This window comes from Miniopterus natalensis, chromosome 1 (assembly GCF_054644295.1).
Source record: "Miniopterus natalensis isolate mMinNat1 chromosome 1, mMinNat1.hap1, whole genome shotgun sequence".
In the NCBI taxonomy this organism is placed as follows: domain Eukaryota; kingdom Metazoa; phylum Chordata; class Mammalia; order Chiroptera; family Miniopteridae; genus Miniopterus; species Miniopterus natalensis.
The window spans coordinates 129,664,088-129,691,978 of record NC_142081.1 but is presented as its reverse complement, the minus strand read 5'-3'; the positions used below and the strand labels follow the sequence as shown (position 1 = coordinate 129,691,978).

The following is a 27,891-nucleotide window of genomic DNA, read 5'->3' as shown; positions in this document are numbered from 1 at the left end:
CCCTGGACAGCAAACCCTGAGTAGGTGAGATGCCACCAGAGAGTTCCATATAAAAGAACGACATGCCCTGAATTTTATTTCAAAAGAATCATTCTGGTTGCCCTCTGAAGAACACGCTGTAGAGAAGTGATAATTAGAAGTTCCCCCCGGGAGGGAGGCCACAGTTCTAAAATGAATGCAACAGTACAGGAGTGGGAGAGGGCAGCTTGGACTACGGCCATCGTGATGGAGGAAGAGAAGAATGATGTTCTGGATAGATTTTGACGGTAGAGCTAACAGGCTTCGTTGATGGCTTGAATGCAGGTATGCACAAGAGATTAATAAAGCAGGCCTGAGACTGCAGTCCTCAGAAAGGGCCCACTTGCAGGGTTAGCCCTGGGCTGGCATCGGGGAATATGTCTGATAAGACATTTTTCATAAATATAAGAGTGGCTCACTGCACTGAAACTGTTTGGACAAACAATATGGTTTATACTAACAGCACTAACTTCCTTCTGGGAGTCTGGAATTTGGGTACATGCTTGGTAGAGGGTGCCTACATGGCCAGGCCCCACCCAATAAAAACCCTGGGCACTGAGTCTCTAATGAGCTTCCCTGGCAGACAACATTTAGCATGTGTTGTCACAGGAAATTAAGAAAGGAATTAAGAGTCTCCTGTGGGACACTCCAGGAGAGGGCTCTGGGAGGCCTGTGCATGGATTTCCAGAGATCACCCCATGTGGTTTTCCCCTTGCTGATTTAGCTTTATATCCTTTTGCTGTGATAAACTGTAACTGTGAACAACACCTGAATCCTATGAGTCCTGCTGAATTACCAATCTGGGGTAAATCTGGGGGCGCCTGACACAGAGGTGTCTGTGTGAGAGAGAGGGGCTTCAAGGAGAAGGCCAAGGTTTCTGGCCTCCAGTCTCAGTTCTTCATATTTCCCTCTACTGCAAATCTCTAAATCGCTTATTTGGAATTTCAAGCACACTGAGATGTTAAACTTTTTTAAAATGACAAATGAAAGTTCAAACAATAGGAGGGACAGAAGATGAATAGGTGAAGCACAGAGGTTTTAAAGGAGTGAAACTACTCTGTATGGTATTATAATGGTGGGTATATGTCATTATACAGTTGTCCAAACCCATAGAATGTACAACACCAAGAGTGAGCCCTAAAGTAGACTGTGGACTCTCAGTGAAAATGTTGTGTCAATGGAGGTTCATCAATTCTAACAAAGGTTCAACTCCAATGGGGATGTTGATAGTGGGGGAGGCTCTGCATGTGCAGGGACAGGAGATACGTGAGAAATCTCTACCTTCCCCTCAATTTTGCTGTGAACCTAAAATTGCTCTAAAAAATAAAGTCTATCTTTTAAATAGTTCAAATAATTTCAGCTTTTTAATGGCTAAAAATGGATAATGGATTTTAGTGCCCTTTCAAATAATGTTCTTTCCTTGAAATTCAAGGTGTGGTCGTAAAGTAAGCTGGAGAGCATGTTTTCCCCAGGCTACATATCTATATTCCTCTAAGGGAAAAACGCTTTATTCCAATTGACTGGCAAACTGGGAACTGCTGTTTCATATTTGTAGATATTTTAGATGTATATATGAGTTGTCAGTTAAGCTCCTATAATTTAACATTTGCAAACAAGTGAGGTCAACAAATGCAGATTACAATTCACAAGAACGTCAGAGAATGAAAAGGAACAGTAATTACAGAAGGTTTATGAATGTCTGACACATGAAATATTACATCAATTACAGTTAGACTCTTAATTTTGAGTCTCCCTTGGCCTTATTTTAAAAACTTAACTAAATTCTCCAAAACCCATGCATTGTATCTTAGTGACTACTTAGTGAATTAGAAATCTGGAACAGTACAGGAGTCGCTGGCCAAAACACTCCATTAGCCCTGTAATCACTTCATTTTATGATGATAGAAAGAAACTCTGGGGAAAATCCATCCTAGTAGTTCTTTATGAAGACAAAAGTAAAAAGCTTTTATTGAAACTGGGGCATTTCACTTTGACAGTGGGACATGTGTGTCATAAATCAAGCGATGTCTTGCAAAGGTTACATGTAAGTAAAAAAAATAGCCAGGGAGAGACCATGTTGACATGCAATGTAGTCACCTCTATATACTTATTTTTCAAGAGTAAAATTAGTATTAATAAATGAATTGTTTTAGCAATGTATTGGGTCTCTTAATAATAAAGCAGGCTTTCGGGGGGAAAATTGATTTCATTATTTTCAATAAAATGCATTTTTTAATCCCCTTCATTCTTTTTGGTACCCATTTCACTAATTACTTATCTTTCAACTAAATGTATATTTTTAAGATTATCTGCATTTTTCTATTAAGAAAAGCCAGGATCTCCAACAAAATACGATAACCAAAAGCCATTCGAAGTGTTCTCTCAAGTCACGGGTAAAAACAACAAGGGTACCAATAATTAAGAGCTTGCTTTGACATCGTTACTGTTTGTGCTACTGATAAAAGGGGAATTCTAGATATTACCTCTATCAGACTGCATTTACAGACATAGATACACAGATCCCAATGCAGATAGATGACCACATTCCACAAAACTATAAATAATGCAGCATAATGAGATTCATTCCATCAAAACACCATTTTATCTAAAGTGTAAAAATAATTTAAAAGAATTGCTTTGAAATACTGCTCATCTCTGTCCATTAAATGTGTTTATATTAGCTTTGACTTATGTCTCAGAACCGCTGAACACTGGCAATTTTCTATAATGACATGTATCTAGGACAGCAATTTACAACCTTTTTCATCTCATGGCACACATAAACTAATTACTAAAATTCTGCGGCATGCCAAAAAATATATTTTTTGCTGATCTGCCAAAAAAAAAGGTATAATTTTGATTCATTCACACCAAACGGCTATTTTGTTAGCTGTTGTCATTTTTTTATTTGACAATCTAAGGGGAAAGAGGTCAGTCCCCTGACTAAATAGTCAGGTATTGCATGTTTTAAAAATTCTTGAGAGGGGCATCTGAGATCTTGATCCCTGACATATATCATCAGTTTGGCTCAAATAGACTCATAAAAAATAAAATAAAATAAAAATTATTGTGGCACACCATTTGAAAATCGCTGATCTAGGATGATTCTCAGATGAATCCAAACATACATACCTTTACCATAATGAAAGCAATAAAAATAAGTTTGCCTGCTGAGAACAGTGATAATCAAACAGTGGTAACAGAGAAAAAATATATATAAGTTCTATTTTTGCACCCTGGGGAATACTGCTCACTGAAATGTCTAAACACTTGATACAGAAAATTTCTCTGGTTTTTATAAAGTGAAGCAATTGCTAAGATAGTTTGAGCTTCATCCCATGTTCCCCCATTCAATTTCTCTGAACTTAATTAGCTCTGTGTAAGTAGAACTCAGTAGAAAACACTACGATATGATTTCTTAAATTACTGCACATACATGAAATGTGATTGCACTGGGTTGAATAGTGTCACCTAAAAATTCATATCCACCCAGAACCAGGAGTGTGACCTGAATGGATCTTTGCAGATGTAAAGTTAAACTGAAGTCCTACTGCATCACCGCAGGCCCAAATCAAAAGATCAGTGTCCATGCAGTAGAGGGAAATTTGGACAGACACACAGAGGCCATGTGAACATAAAGGCAGAGGTGAAAGTTAAGCGCCACAACCCCAGAGATGCTAAGGACTATAGGCCACCACCAGAAGCCAGGACAGACTCAGGAGAGCTTCCTACTCAGCCTTCAGAGTCACAGATCAAGAAAGCAAAGGAGAGAAAGTAGAGGCGGAAGAGGTCATTTTAAAAGAAATATCCCCAAATTAAAGGCATGAGTTGCAGACACCACAAGTAATGAGCATTATGGAGGAAAACAGATGTCCACTAATGCATGCCATTGTGAAATCTCAGAACAGTGGAGGAAAAGAGAATATAAGATTCAAGAAGAAAAGAAAACAATGGGAGGAATACCTCCCAATTCTACCTGAGAATTCTGCACCCAAACAGACCATCAGTGAAGCAGGAGGGTAGGACAAAGACATTTGCACTCACTGGAAGTGAGAAGCAATGCAGTGGGCCGACGTCACTAAGATGGCTTGTCATGTTTTCCCAGTTTTGCAACCTGAGGACCGAATGCCAGACCAGGCGCAGTATCTGGCTCATTCTGACCACGCACTAAATGAGTTCCCGGTCCCTGCTCTAGGCCCAGCTTCCTGGAGCAGATGAAAACACTCAATTCGATACATAGAAATGTTGGGCTTGGGCCTGTTCCCGAACTGGAGTAAGACATAGAAGCACAAAATATAAACCAGCTGACTCCTACCATATTCTTTCCCAGTACCTGGAGAAAGTTTATGCCATGACCAGACTACAATACCTAGCCAGCTGATGACCCAGATGTGGTCCATCCATCTTCCCCTACAAAGAGCAGGAAAGTGGCCTCTCCTGAAACAATTAGGTTTGTGCTTGCTTCCTATTTTGTAAAAAGTAAATAATATCACATTTAGGGAAACATACATAGGTGATAACACTGCAAAGAGCAGCAAGGAAATGATGAACATAAAGGTAGGGTGCCGGTGACCTGGCTGAGCCAGCAGAGGGTCGGGGGAGGGGCAGGGGAGGCTTCTAAGCACAGGCCACCGCCTGCGCCTACGCTGGGGGGGTGGCTATTTGTATTTTCATTATCTTACTCTTTAAACAGCTCACATGTGTATAATATGTTACAAAATAAAATTTGTTCTTTCAAAGATGAGGGACAGGATCAGATTTGTACATTTAAAATATTCCTAAGGCACTGTAAAGAGAGTAGAGATCAGCTGTAGAGGTCAAGCGAGTCCCAAGGATGGCCTAGGTTGAAAAGAGGCAGTGAAGCCACATAGGTTACAAAAGAGTAAATGCTGTTTTATTTTATTATTATTTTCTGCAGGAGGAGGATATTATTAGAAAGGGGAGGGAGGGAGAAAGGAAAGGAGAGGGAAATGAGAGGTATTTGGCTAGTTAGCAAAAAAAAAAGAAAGAAAGAAAAGAAAAAAGCCCAAGATAATGTTCATGGTCAGTGATCACTATTGCTAACAACATATTATGCTGTTCCTCTAGTACAGTAGGCTCAAATTACTGCAAAGGTCACCATTCAATCAAACTTCAGAACACAATTCTCTAACTAGTTTCAAAAGAAGTCTTTCTAAGTCCAATGTTCCCAACAAGAAAACTGCTGAATAAGAAAGCTAATGACTTGCCATGACAGCTTAAAATTCTGAGTGAAGGACTTCAGGATAAATAAAATTCAGGATGCCAATGTCCCAGCCCAAGCCTTCAACTCTGGTACCTACACACCACTGTAATTTCATTTTCTCTATGAAACTTCGGCGGCACTGCAGAAAGGTGCCCTAGGAACTGAAAAGCAAGCTTGTGTCGTGACAGTCTTCTACCACCACACTGAGTGTACAGCAATGAACTGTGTGGTCCAGCTTTCCCACATATTCAAGTTCCAAATAAGAAGAGCTTGTTTTATAGTTTCCTGACCTAAACAGATCATTCCAGCCCAGAACTTAATATTCTATTTCATATACATTTTAAGCATGATTTTAAAAGTGTTGAGAGCCTGGCTATTCATTTCAGTTGTGGTATCTTCCTTTCATTTCTATTGGCACCTAGAAGTAGGCCTAATATCCAATAGGTACTCAGACAAGTTTCTTGAGCCATCAAGGAAATTGAGCCATCAAGACAAGCATCAGTTTCTGTTATTTCTACTAAGCAAATAAGAAACAGAGACTTGCATTATTTTCTTTTGTTTCTTTGGTAATAAGTGAGGAAGTCAAAATGAGATTTCTACACAATTACATTATGAAGAAAAAGAGTAAACCTAAAAAAATGTTAATCAGTATTTTATGAGTCTCAGTGAAGATTACAAAACATAGCAAAACAGAACAGATAACATTTTAAACATTTAAAATGGAAAACTGGCCAAGAAGGCAGCTTTTTAAACAGTGGGAAATGATCCGATAAAGGAAACTTTTTACCCAGTTCATTCTTGATAAGAGTAGACAAATTGCTATGAACCCACATCTTACCTTAAATACTTCCATTGGAAGAGGAAACTTTGCAGCATCAATAAGGGATTTTTCCAGAGCATATTTCCATTCAGAGGCCATCTTCAAAGGATAGATTTCTGTATCAACAGCAAACCACACAAGAGTTAAAGGACTAAAATGTTCTACTGGGTGGTTCTTTCTTGAATTTAATCTTCCCAGGATTTCATAATAAGCTGGTACATGCTCAGCAACTGTAAGAATTCACACCCTGCCTGCCATAAAAGGCCACCTGCTAAAGGGATTTTCTGAAGTTAAATAGCAACTTGGGATTCTGCTTTCAGAAAAAAAAGAATAAACTTAATAGGGCTCTTCTTCAGGAAACATTTGCATGCATTCTGTCGGCATTCTGTAAGTAATTTAATGGTATAAATCACATTAGCAACATCTTCAGTCATCCACTGCCCCAAATTCCGTATATTACCTGGGAAGTAATATCCTTTGATGAAGAACTTATTATCTGATAAATGGCTAAACTAGAAACGACTCTTGCCTGGCATTTCCAGTTATTACAGCATATTTTTCACTAAATCTCTAAGCACTCATATGCTAAAAATAGTCCATGTAAGTCAGAAAAGTATTAAAAGGTAAATTAAAATTTACCAACCAAGCTTAATATTTATACTTGAAATGTTGCTAACACACCACATGTTGCCCACAGTTTTCCCCAGGTGGTGGGGGGAGAGGGATTTACAGATGGAGGTTACACTGTCTGAATGCAAAATTAAAAGAAAAAAAATTGGTTGAGCACTGTTTGTTGTTCACCGACTGCTGAAACTGCAGGGGAATTTTATGATCTGATCAACAGATTTAAGACCTTATCAAAACAGGATTTGCAGAGCACTCACTCGAAGTAGATATGTTTATATCTTCCCTATATCAACTCTGGCCACCTCAGACAGGCAGTTAGGGCATGAATATGAATCTAAGTACAGTTAAAAGGCAACATTAAACCTTTGGGGTTATATTTTTAATTTCTTGCATGTCTGCTTTTTAGCATGGAGCCATATATTTTGATTCTCCCCACTTCTGAACTCACCTTGAGCTTGAAGCCCCTGAGTTTTAGCAGTTTATTTAGTCTTTTCAGGCTACCATAATTATGGGAGGCGAAAGATGCTGCCAAAACTAGCCAAGTTATCAATGCTCTGCCCACGCCACTCACTGTCAGTTACACAAAGGCACAGAAAGAGGTATTAATGACTAAATAGGTTCCATTATGTATATTGTCTAACATCCTTTCTAGCATTTTATTTATAATCTTCTACCTCTGAGAATTTTCTCCCAATTTGGCATTTCTATGTCAGAACAAAAATAGAATGTGATTCTTCTTAGGAGTACCTAACATATTTGAAATACAGTGGGCCACCACCAATAATACCTCTGCAGAGAATGAATAAATAATTCCTTCAACCTCCCAGGTGAGAAAGGGGTTCTGCATGAGAAATCACTAACACAGGGTCCCACAAAGGAGATAGAAGGATGAGGTCACTGAGATCCATAAATTGGCCCCTGAGAGGTGGAAGGATCCCTTGGAGTGCCCCAGTGGTTCAGTTCAAGGGCATGGCATCAAAATCTCAGTGAAAGGGGAAGCAATTCTGAGACCTCCAGAGGACAAAGACCAAAGGACACCAACTGCAGCCATTCAGTAGGGCATGGAGTTAGCAACAAGCAAGAGCCTGTACCGCCTAAGGAGACAAGAACAAATTCACTTTTCCAGGGACCTGGAAGCAAGTCAATAGGGAATTCCACCTTAGCAAGGTAGTAAAAGGAGAACCGAGTCACAAGAAAAAATGGCAATTTCCAAAGACAAAACCAAAGGAAGTGTCTGTAGTCATAAAGGGTGAGAAAATGGGAAGAAATTATCAACTGTGTTGATGCCCTGAGCTCCTGCAGTCTATCACTGAGGTCTTGGGGGGGGGGGGGGGGCGGCAGGGAAAGGGGTAAAAGAAGAAAGGTAAAAAAAATTATTCAGTGTTGGAACAATGAAAACCTAAAACGGCCAGGGTTAGATCCGAACTATCAGAACTAAGGGAGGTGATATGCAGACCTCAAGTCATCCCAGATGCTCACCAAGTCACCCAGAATGCTGAACCCTCAGTCACCTGATGACTCCTCTCTCCCACCAACCCAGAGACAAATGTAACAAGAATCCCAGTGCAAAATGAATGTTTGCACACACACCCCGCCGAGTCCGTGTTGAAATCCTAACCACAATGTGATGGTATTCAGAAGTGGAGCCTTTGGCAGGTATCAGATAATGAGGGTGTAGCCCTCATCATGGGAATTAGTGCCCTTATTAAACAAAACAAAACAAAACAAAACAAAAAAAACAGAGAGCTCCCTCACCCCTTCTACCATGTAAGGACACGGTTAGAAGACAGTCACCTATGACCCAGGGAACAGGGCCTCACCAGACACCAAATCTGCTGGTGACTTGATCTTGGACTTCCAGCTTCCAGGACTGGGAAAAATAAATGCTGTTTATAAGCCACCTAATCTGTGGTATTCTGTTATAGAAGACTGAATAGACTAATACACCCAGGATCCACACGATTTTGGTTCTCTGTCCTACAATATTATTCTTTATCGTCTTTCTGAGGATATTAAATCCTAACATGGAAGAAGTGGCAAGGCACACTTCTTCTCATAAAAGGTGAAAATCAACTTCAGTTTTGTCAGTATGCTCAACCACCTGCAAAAGCTAAACACCTAGTGGTTTCAAGGAGCAGAGAGCAATATTCCATGTGTGCGTTTCATTAGATGAGAGGCACATGGTTACATTGGCAAGTTTATGGACAATAAATAGCACCATTAAAAGAACATAAAACATTTTCTTAAAATGATCGTGCTGCAGGTAATTTAATAGAGTATATCGTGTTAATTTCTGTTTGTGGGGAAGTCATAAGCAATTAAAATCTATCCTGATTCATCTTTAACTAGAAGCCTAAGTGAAAATGAGGCAATCTCCCTTTGTGCAAGTGTTTGGCAGGCTGATTCGCAGTAAGTGCTACAGGAATCCAGAGGGCACAAAATCATCATCATCTCACAGCCTCCAAATAAAGAAGGCTGGAGGGGAGGCACCTTTCTTTCACACACCCTGAAACTCCCACTTCTTTCTCCACCAGGTTCTGACCAGCGAAGGAAGGCTAATCTAGGGTTGTTAACAGACATTGGAAAGTGTTATGTACTGAATTTTTGTGTACTCTCAAAATTGATGTGTTGAAATCCTAACCCCCTGCGTGGTAGAATTCGGAGATGAGGGCTTTGAGAAGTGCTCTTTCTCTTCCCCCACCTCCCTGCCACTACACACACTAAGAAGAAACCATATAAGGACAGAGTAAGAAGGAGGCCATCTAGAAGCCAGGAAGTGAGCCCTCACCAGACCCAACCAGGCTGACACCCTAATCTTTGACTTCCATTCTCCAGAAGTGGAAGAAATAATTTGTGTTGTTTAAGCCACCAGTCTACGGCATTTTGCTATGGCAGCCTGAGCTGATTAATATAGAAAGCAACAGCTCTTTTTGGACTAAGAAAAGGTTCAGACAAGAAGGATTTAAGTTAGATGTAGAAACTTGCTGACTTCAGGATCTTTCTAAAGTAAGAAAGAAAAACATTTTAAAGGTTCACATAAAGACTTTGAAGGAAAAAATGAAAAAAAATTTAGAAATAGAGGTTTTTTTTTAAAAAGGCAACTCAAAAAGTTTCATATTCTTAGTCTCTGAAAGAACATATGTGATTGCATCTTGCTTTCTACACATCCAGAAATATGAAAGGATGTGAGGATTCCAAATGACCTGACCTTAATGACTTACATTTCTTAAGAGAACCAAATATAACTATAATACCTTGACCACAGATTGAGTACCTAGAAAATGTCATTCACTTGGGGTACCTATAACATTCAGCAGGACAGCAGACATAAAAGTATCCCCATTTTACAGATGGGGAAACTGAGGTTCAAAGAAGTAGAGTCACTTGCCCAGGGGCCCTGTAGCTAGTGACTGAAGCAAAAGGAGAAGCTAACTTGAACCCTGACTCCAAGTCCATGTTCTTTCTACTCCGCCAGATTTCTCTAGCTTGAGTCAAATGTGAAGCCTTTTGAAAGAACAAAAACTTTCATGGACCTCACAGACCACATTCCTGCGCATCTCACATGTCCTAAGCACCACCACTTGCTCTGATCCTGTTTTCAAGAGCTCCCCTAACATGTCAGGAGCAAAGAGGTCAGTACAGCCCTCATCATTTGGGGGGCATCTTCACCCCAATCCCTTCCCTTCAAATTTCTTTCCAAAGCCCTGTCAATTATTTTGGTCCCTAGAAAGTGGACTTGGCTGGTTCCTTTCTTCCCTATAGACATACCTGACATTTTACTCAGTCAATTCATATCAATCAAATATTTCCTGAGCTTCTACTATGTGCCAGGCACTGTGCCAGATACTGGGGAGACGGCAGTTGTAGAAAGCGCTGACTGGCAGTTAAGAGCGGGTGGCACAATCCTCTCGTGGTCTGAATGAACTGAAGGAGGGGGCCACACCAACAGCATTCCACAAGGGGACGTGCTTGTGAGCCATGGAACAGAGGACCAACTTCTGGGGAAAATGAGTGGAGCGTGTTGAGGATACGAGGCTAGAGAAGCTCTATGGTTTGCCTGCCATTCAGCTCTGAAGAAAAGGCACTGCCAGGACTGCCAGTCCTCTCCCCACACAGGCTGAATCACTATGGACCTTAGGAAGCTACTGCCCCTTCCACGACTCTGCATTTTACCAGTTTTTCTTCCTTTACCCTTTGTTCACGGAGGCTCGATTCAGCCACCCGTCAGCACCTGCCTGACACCTTGACAGCCGTGTGTGTGACTGAAGTGCGGTGGCTTCTTTCCCTCTTTCTACCCTCCCTACCCCAAGCTACTTCCTCTGATTCTCGTCAGGAAAAAAGGCACAATGGCTATAGGTTTCTCTCTGGGGACAGGTAAAACCCAGCATCTCTCCCTCAGGTTTTGAAGGCTACCTTCCTAGCCCCTTCTATTACCTATTTCTTTTACCTCTTTTTGGGCTGCGCAGTTAAGAAACATTGTGCCCTTTAAAAAGTAAACATTGTACCCTTTAAAAAGTAGAAAGAATAAGTGAAACCAAAGGAAAAACTATGATTATTTTTAGCAATGGTGGTGGTGTCAGTGGGGTGCACAGCCAAGAAGGCACTGAGAGCAGGGAGAACTCACCAGGGCTTGTCTCAAAGTCTGTCTCATGTCCCCCACCCCCTTCTAACTCTGCCTCTCACCACAGGTGATGCAGAACCCTTTTCATTTATTTAAGGGGGTTTGGGGAATAAAAAAAAAATAGCCTAATATTTTCTATGCAAGTCTGAAATGTTATTCCCACCTATATTTCAGTTAGGGAAAGAGCGCTACCATATAAGTTTTACAAGTCACACTGGGACATGAAATCAATTTCCACACACCCAGAGTACTGGGTTCTGATCCCATGTGGGAGACACAGGTAAGAACTGCCTCTCCAGGGGACTGTTCTGCTGAATAAAGTAACAGGATCCAATTTTCATTTTGTAACTACTACATTTGAAGAACTAAAGTCACATTTGGAGTGTCCTTTAGCCTTTTATTTTCTTCTTCGCATACATAACCTTTCTTACTGACAATTTAAATGTTGGGAAAATGACTTCTGGATGAGGAATGCTCTCCCAAAGTCTTTAAGGACTCACACAAACTCTTCAATCACATGGACAACTTATGTCCAGAAAATTACTAAGACAAATACACACAATTTATTCTTATCTTATGAAGACACCAAATTGTGTAAAAGGAGAAATCTCATCTGCAGATATGTCCTAAGTTTCTACCGTGACACTTTCCATTCTTGACTTGAGTACGAGTCCCATGATTTCACGGGAAAGGAACATTTCAGAGAACCTAAGAAGCTACTAGTAATCCTTTGCTTTGCTATAAATTTTTACACTGACAAATATATGTTTCCCCTAAAATTTATAAAGCAATTAGATACTAAGCTGAGATTTATACACCCAGCTCTCCACACAAAGTAAATTTCTCCTGCAGTACATGACTCCCAAGGCAAAAGGGAGCTTAGATCTCTCCTCAGAAGCTGACAAGCCCTTTGTTTGTCATCAAAGTCCAAAATTACTCAGGGTATAAATGGATTTCTTGGCTGCTCCTCAAAACGTTGACAACAAACACTCATAAAATACCGTGTTACATGTCTATACGCCTGTCAAATTCAACACAAATGCAAACTCATGAGATACAGAACCAGGAAGTTTTTTTCAATTAAAGCCCCTGAGTGACAGAAAAAGGAAATAAAGCTCCTCAGCTTCATTTACTCAAGACTAACAGTGACAACTAATACAGGAGGGAAATCTCTGGGAATTTTAATAAAGCAAAGAACTGAGCCTTTGATTCCAGTATACCTGCAAAATTCACCAGAATGAAGATCGGCATTTCGAGAAGAAATGTGTATTTCTTCCTTGGCATAATTAATGCCATAAGAATCCAACAACTGGTTCTGAGGCTACCCATGCAAAATTTGGTGAGGTCAGTAATGGGCAGCAGGGGGAATGGAATGGGCAAGGTGCCTGGGATTTAATTCCAATGCATCCCCCCTACAAAAGCCGGGTGACCTTGGACAAGTAGCTTAAGCCCAGTCTCAATTTTCTCTGCTGTAAAAGGAAATATTCACAACAAGCATGCAGCACTTTTTTGGAATCAAAATAAACAACACAGCAGATGTAAAATCACCTGGCACACAGTAAACATTCAAGAATTATTATTTGTAAACACTGAGATTACTGCCCAGTTAGGTATGTCAGAAAGCATAATGCACTATTCTATCCAATTAAGTCTAGAGAAAGTCACTTGGCAGTGCGTTTGAAGCTAATTAAAATCGTTGATATGTCAGGGGGAAAAGCACGGTGATTTTTTTCCCTCTTTGCTCTTTCCAAGTCAGAACAGATTATACAATGGTAAGTATTTGGTTTGTATATTCAGATGGATGAATGGATAGATGGAGAATAGATGGATGGATGGATATCTGGATGGATGGGTGGATGGATGGATGGATGGATGGATGGATGGATGGATGGATGGATGGATGGATGGACGGATGGAGATTTGGGAACCTCCTTGCAAGACTATCAAGATTTCCAAAGAAAGAGGGAGAATATAACCAAATCCCAATCTGTTGTCTTTCATTTTTGAAGCAGTGATGCCAAAGGAACTAGATCAACTTCTCCATCTCCTACACTTTCTCCTTTTGGAACACTATTAATGGAGGTCTTGGGTTTCAATCTCTATAAAAAGTACTCAAGTTAAAACGCTTAATATTCACATACTCAGATGTACAAGACACCACAGAGCTCATAAATTTTTCAGAGACACACCCAAAAAAATAGCACATCTTTTTCTCATATAATTCACAACAGCAAATGCTTAGTTCGGCCCTTACCTGAAGGTGGGTCCATTCTGTATTTATTCTCTTGACACCAACCAACTGGTCGAAGTCTGTAATCCAAGTAAAACAACCACTGGTCATAGGATTCAGTGTCCTCCAATCCCACATAGCGAAGGCGTAATCTTCCTCCAACATTTTCAATCACACTAACTATCCAGTACTGAAAAGGGTTCTGAGAATCCTGAAGTTCTATTAAGGAATCAACTGTAATGAGGTCTATAGGGCCTTTCCCTCGCAGAGGCTGTTTAAACAGAAGCAAAACTCCTTATTTTAAACTTTATTTTAAGGTTCTCATGGAAACAGATGACAGCAGAAGATAATATTTTTTCACACCATCATCCAAGCTATTGGCAAACAGTCTGGTGTTTCCCTCCACCCCCATCCTTTCCACAGTCCTCGCCCCCTCCCCTTCCCTCTCCTCCCACACACACTTCCATTTACTCAACTCTATCCAACAACAAAAATCACAAGTCAATAGGAAATAACAGTTTGTGCTATGTTCTCACCAAACAAATCACCCTTCCCAGATAAAATTGCATTTGTTAGAAATGAGTACGCTTTTAAGAAGAGTTATACCAAAATTTGCCTTGAGCTGGAAGAGGTGTGGTAGCAGAATGTCTACTTTTCTAATAGACAGATACATCAAACATGGGGCTACAAGTTTATACCAAGTCTCAAGAGACATGTATCTCACAATGGCCACTGCTGCAATAATCACACTCATACTTTGATTATATGCATAAAGCATGAATATGTGTAGATGACATGTTTAGTACACATTAATGATATACACTGAATTAGAATATTATTATGTAAAGTTATTTCTACAGTTAATCTGATAGTTGGTTTAGAGAATATATGTAATTACTGTCCTACCTAAGCAACTTTCTTAGCATATGTTAGCATATGTAAAGGGTGTTTGTTCAGCCAGCCTTATAGGCAAATATGTTTTTAAAAAAACAAAAACCTAAAAGAGGAAGACAATTTGTCCTTTTAAAAGGGTGAATAACCATCATTTTGATTTGTTAACCAAACAATTAAATCAGTAGCCATTAAGATAAACAAATACACCAGGCAAAACTTTCATAAAACCAAACCAAATAACTCAATATATTAGACAGTGGTGTTCCAAAGCATCAATATTTTTTATGAGAGGAGGGAAACTTATAGTTAAGGTTAAGAAAATGATGATATTGTCAAAATCCACACCATATTCCTTGTTATTCATTATGTTTCCCTTTTTCAGGGGCATTCTTCAAACAGATTTGGTAACTCAATAATTATGTACAGCACAATACATTTTGCTTCTTGTTCTATTATTATAATAAAAATAAAATATTTCATCATAAAATTATTTTCAAATGAACCATCAAAATTTCAGATTAAACTGTTTTGTTTTGTTTTTCAGTACCTTAAATTACCTTAACCACATTTAAATATGTTTAGTCATTTCTCCTCTTGTTTTTATAAGAGAGGTTAATTCAATTATTACTTAACACAAGTATTTAAATCTTAGGGTTATGAGTCCGGAATGGAAGAGTTAATGGAACCATTTATCAATATACTCCAAGCTTATATATGCTTAGTTTCACCTACACAAAACAGTTATTCTACAGGATTTTATTTACATTCACTAATATAGGATAGAGGCTTAAACACACAGGATAGTGAGATGTTCCAACATAGTATTATTTTAAAATGTGTTCACATAGAAGCCAATTCCCCATTTATTGACTACACCACAGATGAAGATTCTTCAATGCCATTAGAATCAGTAACCTAAGTAACTTAGGGAAAAAACAGGAAGTTAGGCTCTTTGAATATAGATACCTGTGTGTACCCATGTACCTGCAGAAGGATATATGCAAAGGTGCCGTTAGGTTTGAGCTCATATAACTGTGAAGCTTCAGACATAGAATAGCTGTAAACAATAATACATACACCTTCCAGGAGGTTAGCAGGTGCTGTCCGGGATCCAGTCAAATCACGAATGAGAAATTCTGTCCAGTCTGTGTACTTTTCTTTGATTGCTGGTGAGACAAAGGAGAAAAAACATATTTCAACACCGCTCAAGTATCAAATAAACTTAAAAGCACAGCACTTTGCTGTATATGTGTGTTATTTCAATACTTCTCTTAATTTTAAGCACCAAGTACTTAAGTACTGAAATCACAACAGCAAATCTATCAACAATGGGTGACTTCATACCTACCAGGCGCCTAGATTTTGCTGGGCATGAAGGGCATTAAATAGGAGATTCTTAAGCCTTACAACCTATTTAGAAACTTCTGTGAACAACAATGATATTATAAAGTATGTAATTCAGTTGGTCCCAAGAAGAAAGAGATCAATAAGGGCTAGAAGAATCAGAGAAAGTTTCCCAGGTAAGAAAATAAAACCAAGCTCGGAATTATATAAAATGCTTATAGAAGTAGAGAAGAAAAAGAAGGGATCTTCAGACTGAAGTGAACAGCACAGGCTAATGAAAGTGATGAAGTGAGGGAGGAAATGGAGAAAAACAGTGAAGTCCTCAGCCAGATCCCGCACAGTCTGAGCACAAAACACTGGGAAATAATGTTGGGCTGCAGAATAAAATTGTGGACAGCTAAGAATGTCAACAAAGATAGTCAATAAACGGGAAATCTCTACATAAAATGAATCTGGCCAATAAAAAAAAATAATGGCTTGAATGGAAACAAGAGACTAATGGCAGAAAAACCAGGGTAGAAGCTACTGCAGATAACTAAGTACAAGTGACAGGGCCCAAAACGGGGTGACAGCTCTGTGAAAAAGGAAGGAATGTATCAGAGACATCTTTTGAAAAAAGAAATATCAGACCCTCAAAGCCAATACTCTACAGGTGCTTGGAACCCAAGACCTGAGAAAAATGTAACTTCTTGGCGTATCTCCCAAGCTATAGCTCTCCAAAGCCTTCGTGAGATTACATTCACACCCAGGAAGGCCCTAAGCCTTTCCAGGGCACCACAGGCTTCGCAAAATCAGCAACAAGTGATCAGCATGCCCCGGATTCCTATCCACACACAGGGATTCTGACCTTGACATCACATGAAGAGCCAGCGGGCCTGGGTACTACCTGTGAACATCCGACACTTAGCCTTTCTGAAAGGTTCAACACTCAAGTGGTGGGTAGATTGTTTAAGTGCTTCAAAGGCATGATTCCCGGCTCAAAACTAAAGGAACCGAGATATTACAAAAGGACACCATAATGGTGCGCTGGAAGCAAAGGCATGGTGTGGGGAGGATCTGGGCTCCGCGGCGGGCTTTGCCATCACTGGCCATATGACGCTGAGTCATTTATTCAGTTTCTCATATACTCCATCCTCATCAGTGTAATGGTGTTTACAACATTTTGCTTATAGGATGCTATAAGGATTTTAAAAAGACACATATGTCCATAAAATATAACCATATGTAAACCATATATAAACATGGGCTGTACCAATGGGGTGGGGCGAGCTAGGGCCAGGAAGTGCTTGGACTACAGGCGCCCAGTTAAATCCTGTGATTTTCAGCCCCACCTGGGCTCCCACCCTCCTGGCATTCAAAGTCTGGAGCCCTTGAGGGACCCCCTCAGCGGCAGCCTTCACGACGTCTTAGCAGTCACCAAGATTTCCTCACATTTCAGGCTGCCAGAAGCATTTTGAAATTTCTTTTCTGTGCTGGTCCCTCTTCAACTCTTTCTTGCTGTTGATCTATGTGTTTTTATTCCTTTACTATCACTTTAACAGGGTCTCTGGAAGCAGAAGAGATAAATAAGAACATTCAGCCCATTGAATCTCCTAGCTCACAAGAGAACTGGGCCTTTACAACAAGATGTGAGGCAGCCTTTGACTTATCAGGAAAATATTTTTAAAAGTGACTTTGCTAAAGAAAAGAAGAGGAAACAGTGAATCTTAAATTATAAATGGAAGCATTTGCAGTTACTATTAATAATAAAAGACTACAGGGTTCCTCGGGAATTTTTAAAGGAGAAACTACATTAATTTTCCAGAGGATCTGAATTAAATTGTTACTACAAAGAGGAGGATATATCATAAAAGGATTCAACAGGATTGATAAGCTCCTACTATGTGCAATGGACTCTGTTACATACTACTGGGGCTCAAGCACATAGATATAAGTATTACTGTCCTTAGTAATAAATACAGCCCAGATAAAGACGAAACTTGTGAAGAATGTTATAAAAATTACACATACACAGGGACGCACACATTCCTTAGCACTTGGGAAACTTGCATTTCAACTTTTAGTACTCTTTCAGTTGTATAAATATAGTTGTATAATTACAAAAAGCAGTATCATTATTTTGCTCTGAAGAACAGGGTTTAACAAAGACATTATCTAAGAACTGTTGGAAGCAAATGACAGACTTCTCACAGTGGTAACATAAGGTTAACATAAGAAAGATAAGTGGTATAAACCTCAGAATATTCTCCATAATTAGACTACATAATATTTATGCCATAATCATTAAAACCTTGGACAGTAATTATGCAAACCTTTACAGAGAATGGCCTTTGCTATTTAACGTTCTACACATTATTATGGGGTCATATGTGACTTTTAATGGGGACTCCTTCACTGGGTGGTTGTAAGGATTAAATGAGAAAATAAACATAAACTTCCCAGTAGTTACCACACAAGTGTACAGTAACAATCGACCCTTGTAAAAGTGAAGTGTTCTTTAATAATGCAACCAATCATTCCTTCTTTAATGTATTCAAATACTTATGTAACATGCTAACTTTTCTTGTAAATATCTCAAACTGATGTAATTATGAGCTAATAATTTCTTGCAATCCAAATTAAACTTTTAATAAACTTGTATATAAGATCATGGATACAAAATGATGCCCATGGGTATAAAAAAAATCACAGTATTTTATTAACTTGAAACATTACAATTAGAATAAAAATTCCTTCCAGCATACGATGGCACTTTTTAGCCTTCTAATCTTTTAATTTCCCTTCCCTAATTGGATATTAATGCTAATTTTGCCATCATGATCACATCGTGAAACACTGACAAACTGGTACCGCACAAAAAAAGTCTACCTTATGGAAAATAATTCCTAATGTAAACTGTTAATGGGAATCCAATTCATTTTTAGCTTCTATTCCTGTTTCTTCACATCATTATAAAATTGGTCACCCGTTATCGTACAGTAGTAAAATGCCATCTCTCTGCTAAGCTTAGCAATATTATCTCAACATACACCATTATTCCAGTCACTTATTCATGTTTTTTTATGAGAACAAGATCAATAATGAATAGATGATACACAATGCTTACATTATTATGAATGTTTACACACACAGCTCCCTATACTTATTTTTTAATGGATGCTACAGAGCATATTATAGTTCCTATGATTTACATTTCTTCCATATCCAATTCAAACTTCCGTTCTTGATGCTACACACAAAAGCACACAGAACCAAGAAAAATAGCACTGTTGAGACTGTAATCATAAAGCTCAGAATTCAAACCAGATTTCTTCACACTTATATTCCAATCTGGCTTAAGGAGTTGCTTTATAACTTTACTTTCATCAGTAAGTTATTCCTGTAATTCACACAAGTCGCATCTTACTGAAAAATGAATTTATTCTAATAAGCTCTTACTACATTTTATTATGCCTGTTTAAATAAGGCAAATACCTCAGTAAATATCTGTTTGCAGTAATGTATTGCTGAGGGGATTTTTGGAACTTGCATAATATTTTTTTGCCAGCTCCTCAGAACAGCATCCATTGCCATCTAGGGGATTAGTAGTAAAAACTGTCCCCAACAGGGACACACAAGAGGTGAAGTGGCTCTGCCTTCAAGACTGTCCTCCCTCTTTAAAAAGCACCCACTCCCAATCTTGTTGCCCAGGTCCAGAGACTTTCCCATCCTCTACTATCCCACTGTCCCCATTTCTGCTGCATTCTGCTTCCCCATCTGTGCCCCTGGGAAACTAGAGCAATTTATATAACTGCAGCATAAAAAACAAACAAACAAAAAAACAAAAAAACCCTGGGCCCAGCCACCACCTACAAGAGTTCTAGAACCACCCTTCTTTTTTAAAAAATCTCCTTGAACACTCTTTATTGACAACTTAATACTCTATTTTTTTGTTCCCCTTCAAAACCACACTTAGGCAAAGAAAACTCACTCCACCCACCATTCAACCCAGTCAACTTCCTCCCCTACAACTAGCAAACCACTGAACTACACTTGTCTCCAAAGACCTGCACATCCCCACATCAATGCCTTCTGGAGCCTTACTTTGATATTTGACACAACCGGCCACTTCCTCCTTCACAGTGTCCTCCGTGGACCTCCTCTACTCAACTTCCGATGATTCAGTGTTACTAAGAAATTGGTCCAGGGCTGGCTCTCCTTTCATCTCCCTCTGTGGTCTCTCCATGACCATCATGTCTATTCCCATGACTTCAATCACATCAATACCACCAACTGCCAATTTCTCTCTACAAACCAGACCTCTTTTCTGAGCCTCAGAATCACAGATTCAACTGCCTGATTATCAGTGAAGTTTAGAATCATGACATTAAGATAATTCAGATTTCTTTTCTGGGAACTTACTATTCATATCCCTTGTTCGTTGTTCTTTTTGTAAATGTCGATTTATAGGAGTTATTCTTTGTTAAACATAGCAAAGCTCTTAACTTCATAGGTGATATTCAGCATAAGCCTTTTAAATGAGGTTTAAAATGCTACCAACTTTATTTATTTATTTATTTTTTAAAATATATCTTTATTGATTTCAGAGAGAGGAAAGGAGAGGGAGAGAGAGAGAAAGAGATAGAAACATCAAGGATGGGAGAGTCATTGATCAAGCCCACAACCCGGGCATGTGCCCTGACCGGGAATCGAACCCCAATCGCCTGGATCCTAGGTCGATGCTCAACCGCAGAGCCACGCCCAGCCAGGCAGCATGAGCCTTTCAAAAGAAGACATGAGATCATGTAACTCAGCCCTTGAATCTTAGAACAGATTTCAAACTCCTCAACCTCGCTCAATGTCCTGCATGACTGGGTCCCTCTCCACTAATCTTCCCTGTGCTCTCTACACTAGTTTTCCCTAAATTCTTCTTCTAATGGGCCCCATTAGGGCTTGCACATCCCCTTCTTTCTGCTTCTGTAGAAACACTTTCCCCAGTCTCTCCCCAGTCAGCTCCTCCTCGTCTCACCCATCACTTCCTCCCGTATCTCCCCTAACTTCTAGGATCAACTGTATTCTCTCCTGGAGTCTCAAATTCTTTCCCTTCATAAATTTAACACACTTTATAATTACGTTTGTATTCATTTGTCTAATGACAGTCCCGATCTGACTATACAATCTATGAGACTAGGAACCATCTATATCCATTGTGTGACTTCTGTGTACCCAATACCTATAACAGCTGCTCATAGTAGGCGTTTAATAAATTTTTGGTGCACTAAGGAAGGACTAACATTAGATGGTTTTAAAAATTGTATCTGTTCCACTAATCTTTTATTGAAACAGAGCTTATTGAATTCAGACGAAGAACCACTGTTACCATGGATATTACATAGCCTTTTCAATAAAATACAATTTAACTCAATAACACACTACCAGCATTCACAAATGAACAGCCATTTTTTTTTCTTTTTTCTTTTATTTGCCTGATTTTATTTATTTGTATGATGTTAGTTATCACTTAAGATTTTAGTTTCAGCATACATAACCCAGAAAGCCAGAGAGCTGCCCATTTAATTGAGACGGCATTAAAAGTCTTATGTGGTTGGGCAGACATTTAATACTTCTCTGGAGTTCTCCTTCTGAGTGAGTGCACAATATGAGCCCATTAGGCAACACTGATACTGTTCATTTCAGTCAAGGGCATCACCCAGAGATTAAAGAAATACGAGGTACTACACATCCATACTTTATCCCTAAGGGCCATCTGCTTTCTCTGAGGCTCCCCAGAACCTCTTAGCGCTAGAAACACCCAAGACTTACAAAACAAAAGCCATACAAATATCAACTATTTATGACATTCTCAAGGCACAACTCATATTACTCTGCATCCTATCTTTAAGAGGCTAGAAGATAAGCAGCCTCTAAAACTATTAGAAGAAATTTAAAACCTTATCATTGTTCACTGGTAAGATATTTTAATCCAATAGAATATGAAATTTCTCTCATTCTCACACATTTTCTTCAATTCTTCTCTAATTGCTAATATCTCACCTTATAGACATTTCTGCTATTGCTTTAAATATTTTCCTGCTTTTAAAAAAAATACCTTTCCAAAGCTTCTGCCACTTTTTATTCTCCACCAGGAGGAACTTCCTACAGGCCTTTTATTAGCTCGCATTAGGGCAAAACTGCCAAGACTGAATTGACATATCACAAAGGTCCAGGGCTCTAAGTTCAATGGAATAAGACACTTGCTTTTTAAAGATTTTATTCCCATAGGTGTCTCTGTCTCTATCTGTGTCTGTCTGTCTATCTCTCTCACTCACATACACAAACACTTGACTTATTTCTCTCTGTAAAGTTCCTTTCACTGTTGCTCTAAGATGATTTCCATTCAAATTTTTCCCCAAATGTTCCCCTTAGGTGTATGTTTTAAAAAGAAAGAAACAAGTTTCATTAAATTTACATTAGCATGCCCCTTGTATATATCTAATTACATGAATCAGCTTATTTTCCAAAAATGTTCACATTACTACCTGTGATGGTTTATTCCATGGGTCAACTCGACTAGCCTACAGTGCCCAGATATTTAGTCAAGCATTATCCTGGATCTTTCTGTAAGGTTGTTTTGGGTGAGATTTACATTTCCATTGGTAGACTGTGATAAAGCAGATTGTCCTCCCAAGGTAGGTGGGCCTTATCAAATCAGTTGAAAGATATAAAAACAAAAGACTGACCTTCCCAGAGTAAGAGGTAAATATGACAAAATCAAAGAAGGATTAAAGAGAGATATTCCATGTTCATGGATAGAAAGACTCAATATTGTGAACATGTCATTTCTTCCCATTTTGATCTATAGATTCAGTGCCATATGAATCAAAATCCCTGCAAGTTATTCCGTGGATATTGACAAGCTGATTCTAAAGTTTATATGGAGAAGCAAGAAATCCAGAAGAGCCAATACAATACTGAAGGAGAACAAAGTGGGAGAATTGACACTACCTGATTTCATGATTTACTATAAAGCTACACTAATCAAAACCGTGTGGCAAAAGAATAAACAGATCAGTAGAAAAGAATAGAGACCCCAGAAACAGACCACATATACACTGTCAACTGATCTTTGACAAAGGAGCAAAGGCAATACAATGAAGCAAAGAAAGTCTTTTCAACAAATGGTTCTGGGACATCTACATGCAAAACCTACCCAAAGATTTTACACAAAGTTATTCTTCTGAAACAATAACTCAAAATGGATCACAGACCTAAATGTAAACCACAAAAATATAATATTCTTAGAAGATAACACAGAAGGAAACCTAGATGACCTTGGGTATGGTGATGCCTTTTAAACTACAACACCAAAGGTATGATCTATGAAAAAAATAATTGATAAGTTGAACTCCATTAAAATTAAACACTTCTGCTCTGTGAAAGACAATGTAAAAAGAATGAGAAAAAAATAATTGCAAGACACATCTGATAAAGGACTGTTATCCAAAATAATCAAAGAACTCTTAAAACTCAACAAAACAGAAAAAACAACTTAATTTTAAAGAAGGCCAAACACCCTAACAGACTCCTTGCCAAAAAAAGATATAGAGATGGCAAATAGCATATGACAAAATGCTTTACATTATATGTCATCAGAGAAAAGCAAAGTAAAACAGTGAGATAACAGTTCACACCTATTAGAATGGTCAAAAGCCAGAACACCAACAACACCAAATTTTGGCCGGGATATGGAGCAATAAGAACCCTCATCCATGGTTGGTGAGAATGAAAAGTGGCACAACCACTTTGGAAGACAGTTTAGTAGTTTCTTACAAAACTGAACATACTCTTACCATATGATCCGCAATTGTGTTCCTTGGTATTTACTCAAAGGAGTTGAAAATTTATGTCTACATAAAAACCTGCACACGTTTGCAGCACGACTTTGCTCATAATTGCCAAATCTTGAAGCAAGCAAGACGTCTTTCAGTAGAATGGATGAATAAACTGTGGCACATCCAGACAATGAAATATTATTCAGTACTAAAAATAAATGAGCTTTCAAGGCACAAAAAGGCATAGGAGGGCATCAAATGCATGTTACAAGTGAAAGAACTCGATCTGAAAAGACTACATACTGTGCGATTCCAAATATATGATGTTCTAGAAAAGGCAACATTGTGGAACAGTAAAAAGTGGTTGCCAGGGGTTAGGTTGGAAGGAGAGGTGAAAAGGGGGAACACAAAGCCTTTTTAGGGCAGTGAAACTACTCTGTATGATACTCTAATGATGGATACATGTCATTATACATTTGTCCAAGCCTCCAGAATGTACACCACCAAGAGTGAAACCTCATATAAACCATGGACTCTGTGTGATGATGATGATGCATCAAGGTAGGGTAATCAATTGTAACAAATGTAGCACTCTGGTGGGGGATGCTGATAATGTGGCAGGCTTCCCTGTGTGGGGCCAGGGTGCGTACAGGAACTCTCTGTACCTTCCTCTTAATCTTGCTGTGAGCCTAAACCCTAGGCTGTAAATTCCTTAAGGACAACAAGCTCTGTCTTATCATCATTGTTTATCCTAGTGCCTAGCACAGAGGACCCAATAAGTATTCCCACATAGCTTTCAAAAGTGAAGCAATTTATCATCCTCTCCTTAACCCAACACATACTAGACACCACAATTCTGATTAGAAGAAACAGTCTACTGAGTGTTCCTGATGTACCAAGCACTGAGCCAAGCCCGCAGTTAGTGCTTCCCTCAAACCAAGGAATTACTTATTCTCATCCACATTCAACAAATAAGACTCAAAGAGACTTGAACAGATTTAGACAGCTGGTAACAGAGATACCAAAGAGTATATTTACAAACAAATGTATTATATAATTAAGGCAATAAAACAGATACAAAACATAAATTATTTCAGAAATGTAGGACATAAACATAATTACTCAGCAAAACCTTAGACTCTAGTCAGATTTCTCAAATCTACTTCTTGTCTGCTTTTAAAGATTTATACTGCTAAGTAAACAAATTTTGAATAATTTAAAATAAAAACTCCAGCTTGCCCCAAGAGCTACACTTCATGCAATGTTACCTCCTTTAGAATGAAACTTTAAGAGTAATGTTTTGCAAAAATACATAACTGAAGATTACTTTCTTAATAGATAGAAATCTGATTAACATATTAACCACAATAATTAAAGGTATCTTTAAATACACCTCATTCAGGAGGTTCACACTGAATATGAACAATAACATGAGAAAAGAAATGGAATGATTTTCTGTAAACATCCCACTTGAGATTTGACATATTTATGATATGCAATGAAATCCTTCTTATTAAAGTGAAGTTCAAGAAAATTTGAAACCTGTTTTTCAAGATAATCAGTTAGGTCCCACTGTAAGCACCAGTATCTTGCAGTCATTCTGCAGGTAATGGACAAACTCACTGACCTAACAGCCATGCCTGAACATAACACATGGCCCCAGAGGTAGTAAAATGCTGTAAACCTGCCATGTTCATGAATACTAATGAAACACCAACTCTGTCTACCAAACAGTCCTATAAAAACACTGAGATTACCCAAAAACAGAACTTCTTGGCAATATGGAGACCCCAGAAAATATTCTGACAATAGGATTTATTATCCAGTTACTGTGGATTTAAATCTTTTCCAACACTACGTTCCATTAGGACCCTTTTATTATGGATGTTTAAATTTTTAAAATATTTTAGTGACAATTTGTTAGTGACTTGTGTTTTTTTTTTAAATCAAAACACATTTTGCATGTCTAAACTACAGCAATCGCTAGCAACTCAAAATTACAGGGGTGGAATGATACCTAAACTCCATATCTGCAATCTGGAGAATAATCTGAACCTGTGACCTCAACTCCTTCACACATGTCTTCTCTTAGGAACTTTCTGCTCTGAGAACTCCATATGGCAAAATTCACAGGTCAATTTCTCTGTCAAATCCAAGGGCAAAAGCTAAAACAGATGCCATGCTACAATTATTTGGAAGCAAGCTGGGCAAGTACCATGAACCAGGTGGGCCCAGGCTTGCAGAGTACAAGACAGAGTGGAAAAGATTAAGTAAGAAGTAGGATAAGATCACTAATGACTTCCACATTGCCAAATCCAATAGTCACTTCCCAATCGTTATTTATTTGACATAGCAAACAGCATTCAATATGTTGGTTCACTGTCCTTCTTCAAACATTCTTCACTTAGTGTTAGGAATTAAATGTTTGTGCCTCCCCAAAATTCTTATGTTGAAATCTTAACCCCCAGTGTGATGGTATATAGAGGTGAGTCTCTTGAGAGATGCTTAGGTCTTGAAAATAGAGCCCTTATAATGGGATTAGTGCCCTTAATAAAGAAACCCCAACGAGCTGTTTCACTCTTTCCGACCTGTGAGGACACGGCGGGAAGTCGGTAGTCAGCAAACCAGAAGAGGACCTTCAGAACCTGACCATACTGGCACCCTGATCTCCAACATTTAGCCTCCAGAACCGCGAGGAATTAATTTCTGCTGTTTATAAGCCACCCTGCCTACGATATTGTGATCATAGAGCTGGCTCAGACAGTTTCTGGGCCATCAAGCTCTCTTAGCTTACCCCATTGAGTGTCACTTACCTCAATGGACATCATTTCTGTCTCCTTCGCTGGGCTTTCTCTTCTTTTCAACTTCTAAACATTGGAGGGTCCCAGAACACAGTCCTAGGAATCCTCTCTACCTATACTTGTCCCCTAACTGAGTTCATCCAGTCTCATGGCTTCAAATACCAAGTGTATGCTGAAAACATTTAATTATGTCTCTAGTCAGAAACGCCTCTCTGAACTCTAAACTCATACAGATGACTTCCACCTTCACATTTCCACCAACATCTCAATTTACCATGTCCACACACAAACTTAACCCACCCCCACATGTTCCTCCCACAGCATTCCCCAACTCTGTAATAACTGTGACTCTCATTGTTCAGGCCAAAGCTGTGGAGTCAATCCTGGCTCTGACTTGCTCTCTCATATCTACCCCTACACACACACACACACACACACACACACACACACACACACTCCACATCCACCAGCAAACCCTATCAGCTCTATCTTCAAATACATCCAGAATCCAACCACTTTTTTTTAAACCAAATCTACAACTGCCACCCAGATCCACACCACCATTATTTCTTTCTTTCCTGGAACATTGCTATGATCTTCTCATACACTTTGCCTCTCTACACAGCAGCCAGAATGACCCATTTAGAGCAAGGTCATGACTGAGTCACTCTGCTGCTCAAAACTGTCTGATGAGGAAAAGCCAAAGTCTTCACCGTGGCCTACAGAGTCTTATGGGCCTCAGCTCCCAACTCCCTTACTGTTCCCCTAGCACTCACTCCTGGCCGGCTCCACTGGCTTGCATGGTGCCCCCCTAACACATCAAGCATGCTCCTGCCTAAGGACATTTGCACTTATTATTTCTTCTGCTCAGGACACTCTTCCCCAGTTATATCCAAGGCCTGGCTATGCCCTTCATTCAGGTCTCTGCTGGAATGTCACTTAGGGGACTTCCTATCCCCCACACCCACATCCCACATAAAATAACATCTCTTGTGCAACCAACTAATGTCCCTCCCTAGCCCATTCCCATTCACCTCGCTTTCTTCTTTCTCTCCAGAGCACTTATTTCCATGGCCAACTAAATACTCACATGCTAACTGTCTATCTCCCCTCCCTTCTAGCAGAACTTCAGGTCCAGGGCAGCAGGGACTGTTTCTTCCCCTGCTGCATCTCAAACACCTGACATTGCTATACGGTATTTCTTGAACTAGGCTCCCCAAAAGTTAACTAGCATCTCAGCCATGCCTCCCTCTTTCCCATTAAAAGTCTTCACCCAGCTTTCCTTCTGAGGCTGCCTAATGAGAGGGGAGTATAACTAAGAGGCCCTCCAGTATCAAAGGGGAAAATGTACTGGTTTAGAAGTAATTCAAAAATCCGGCCAAGAGTAGGAAACTTCAAGAGTCAATCTAGTATAGATGTGGGGACTAGAACCTCCACTGACCACAAGGAACTGGGTAGGGAAGGGGGGAGGGAGCACTAGGTATCTCCATGGGCCTCAACA

General features: G+C 39.2%; 1 protein-coding gene across 4 annotated transcripts in view; it reads right to left on the bottom strand.

The window, feature by feature from the left end:
• The window catches only part of SFMBT2 (Scm like with four mbt domains 2), a 203,818-nt gene that overhangs the window by 88,514 nt on the left and 87,413 nt on the right, over positions 1-27,891 (bottom strand). For 3 of the 4 annotated variants that reach the window (XM_016219747.2, XM_087825829.1, XM_016219746.2), the window contains 3 exons: positions 15,512-15,600; positions 13,565-13,811; positions 6,081-6,178 (listed from right to left, as the gene is read on the bottom strand). In XM_016219747.2, the coding sequence (XP_016075233.2) occupies positions 6,081-6,178; positions 13,565-13,811; positions 15,512-15,600 (434 nt within the window). Of the gene's footprint in view, positions 1-6,080; positions 6,179-13,564; positions 13,812-15,511; positions 16,021-27,891 lie in introns of those variants that run through there. The other variant, XM_087825834.1, reaches the window with a different exon arrangement.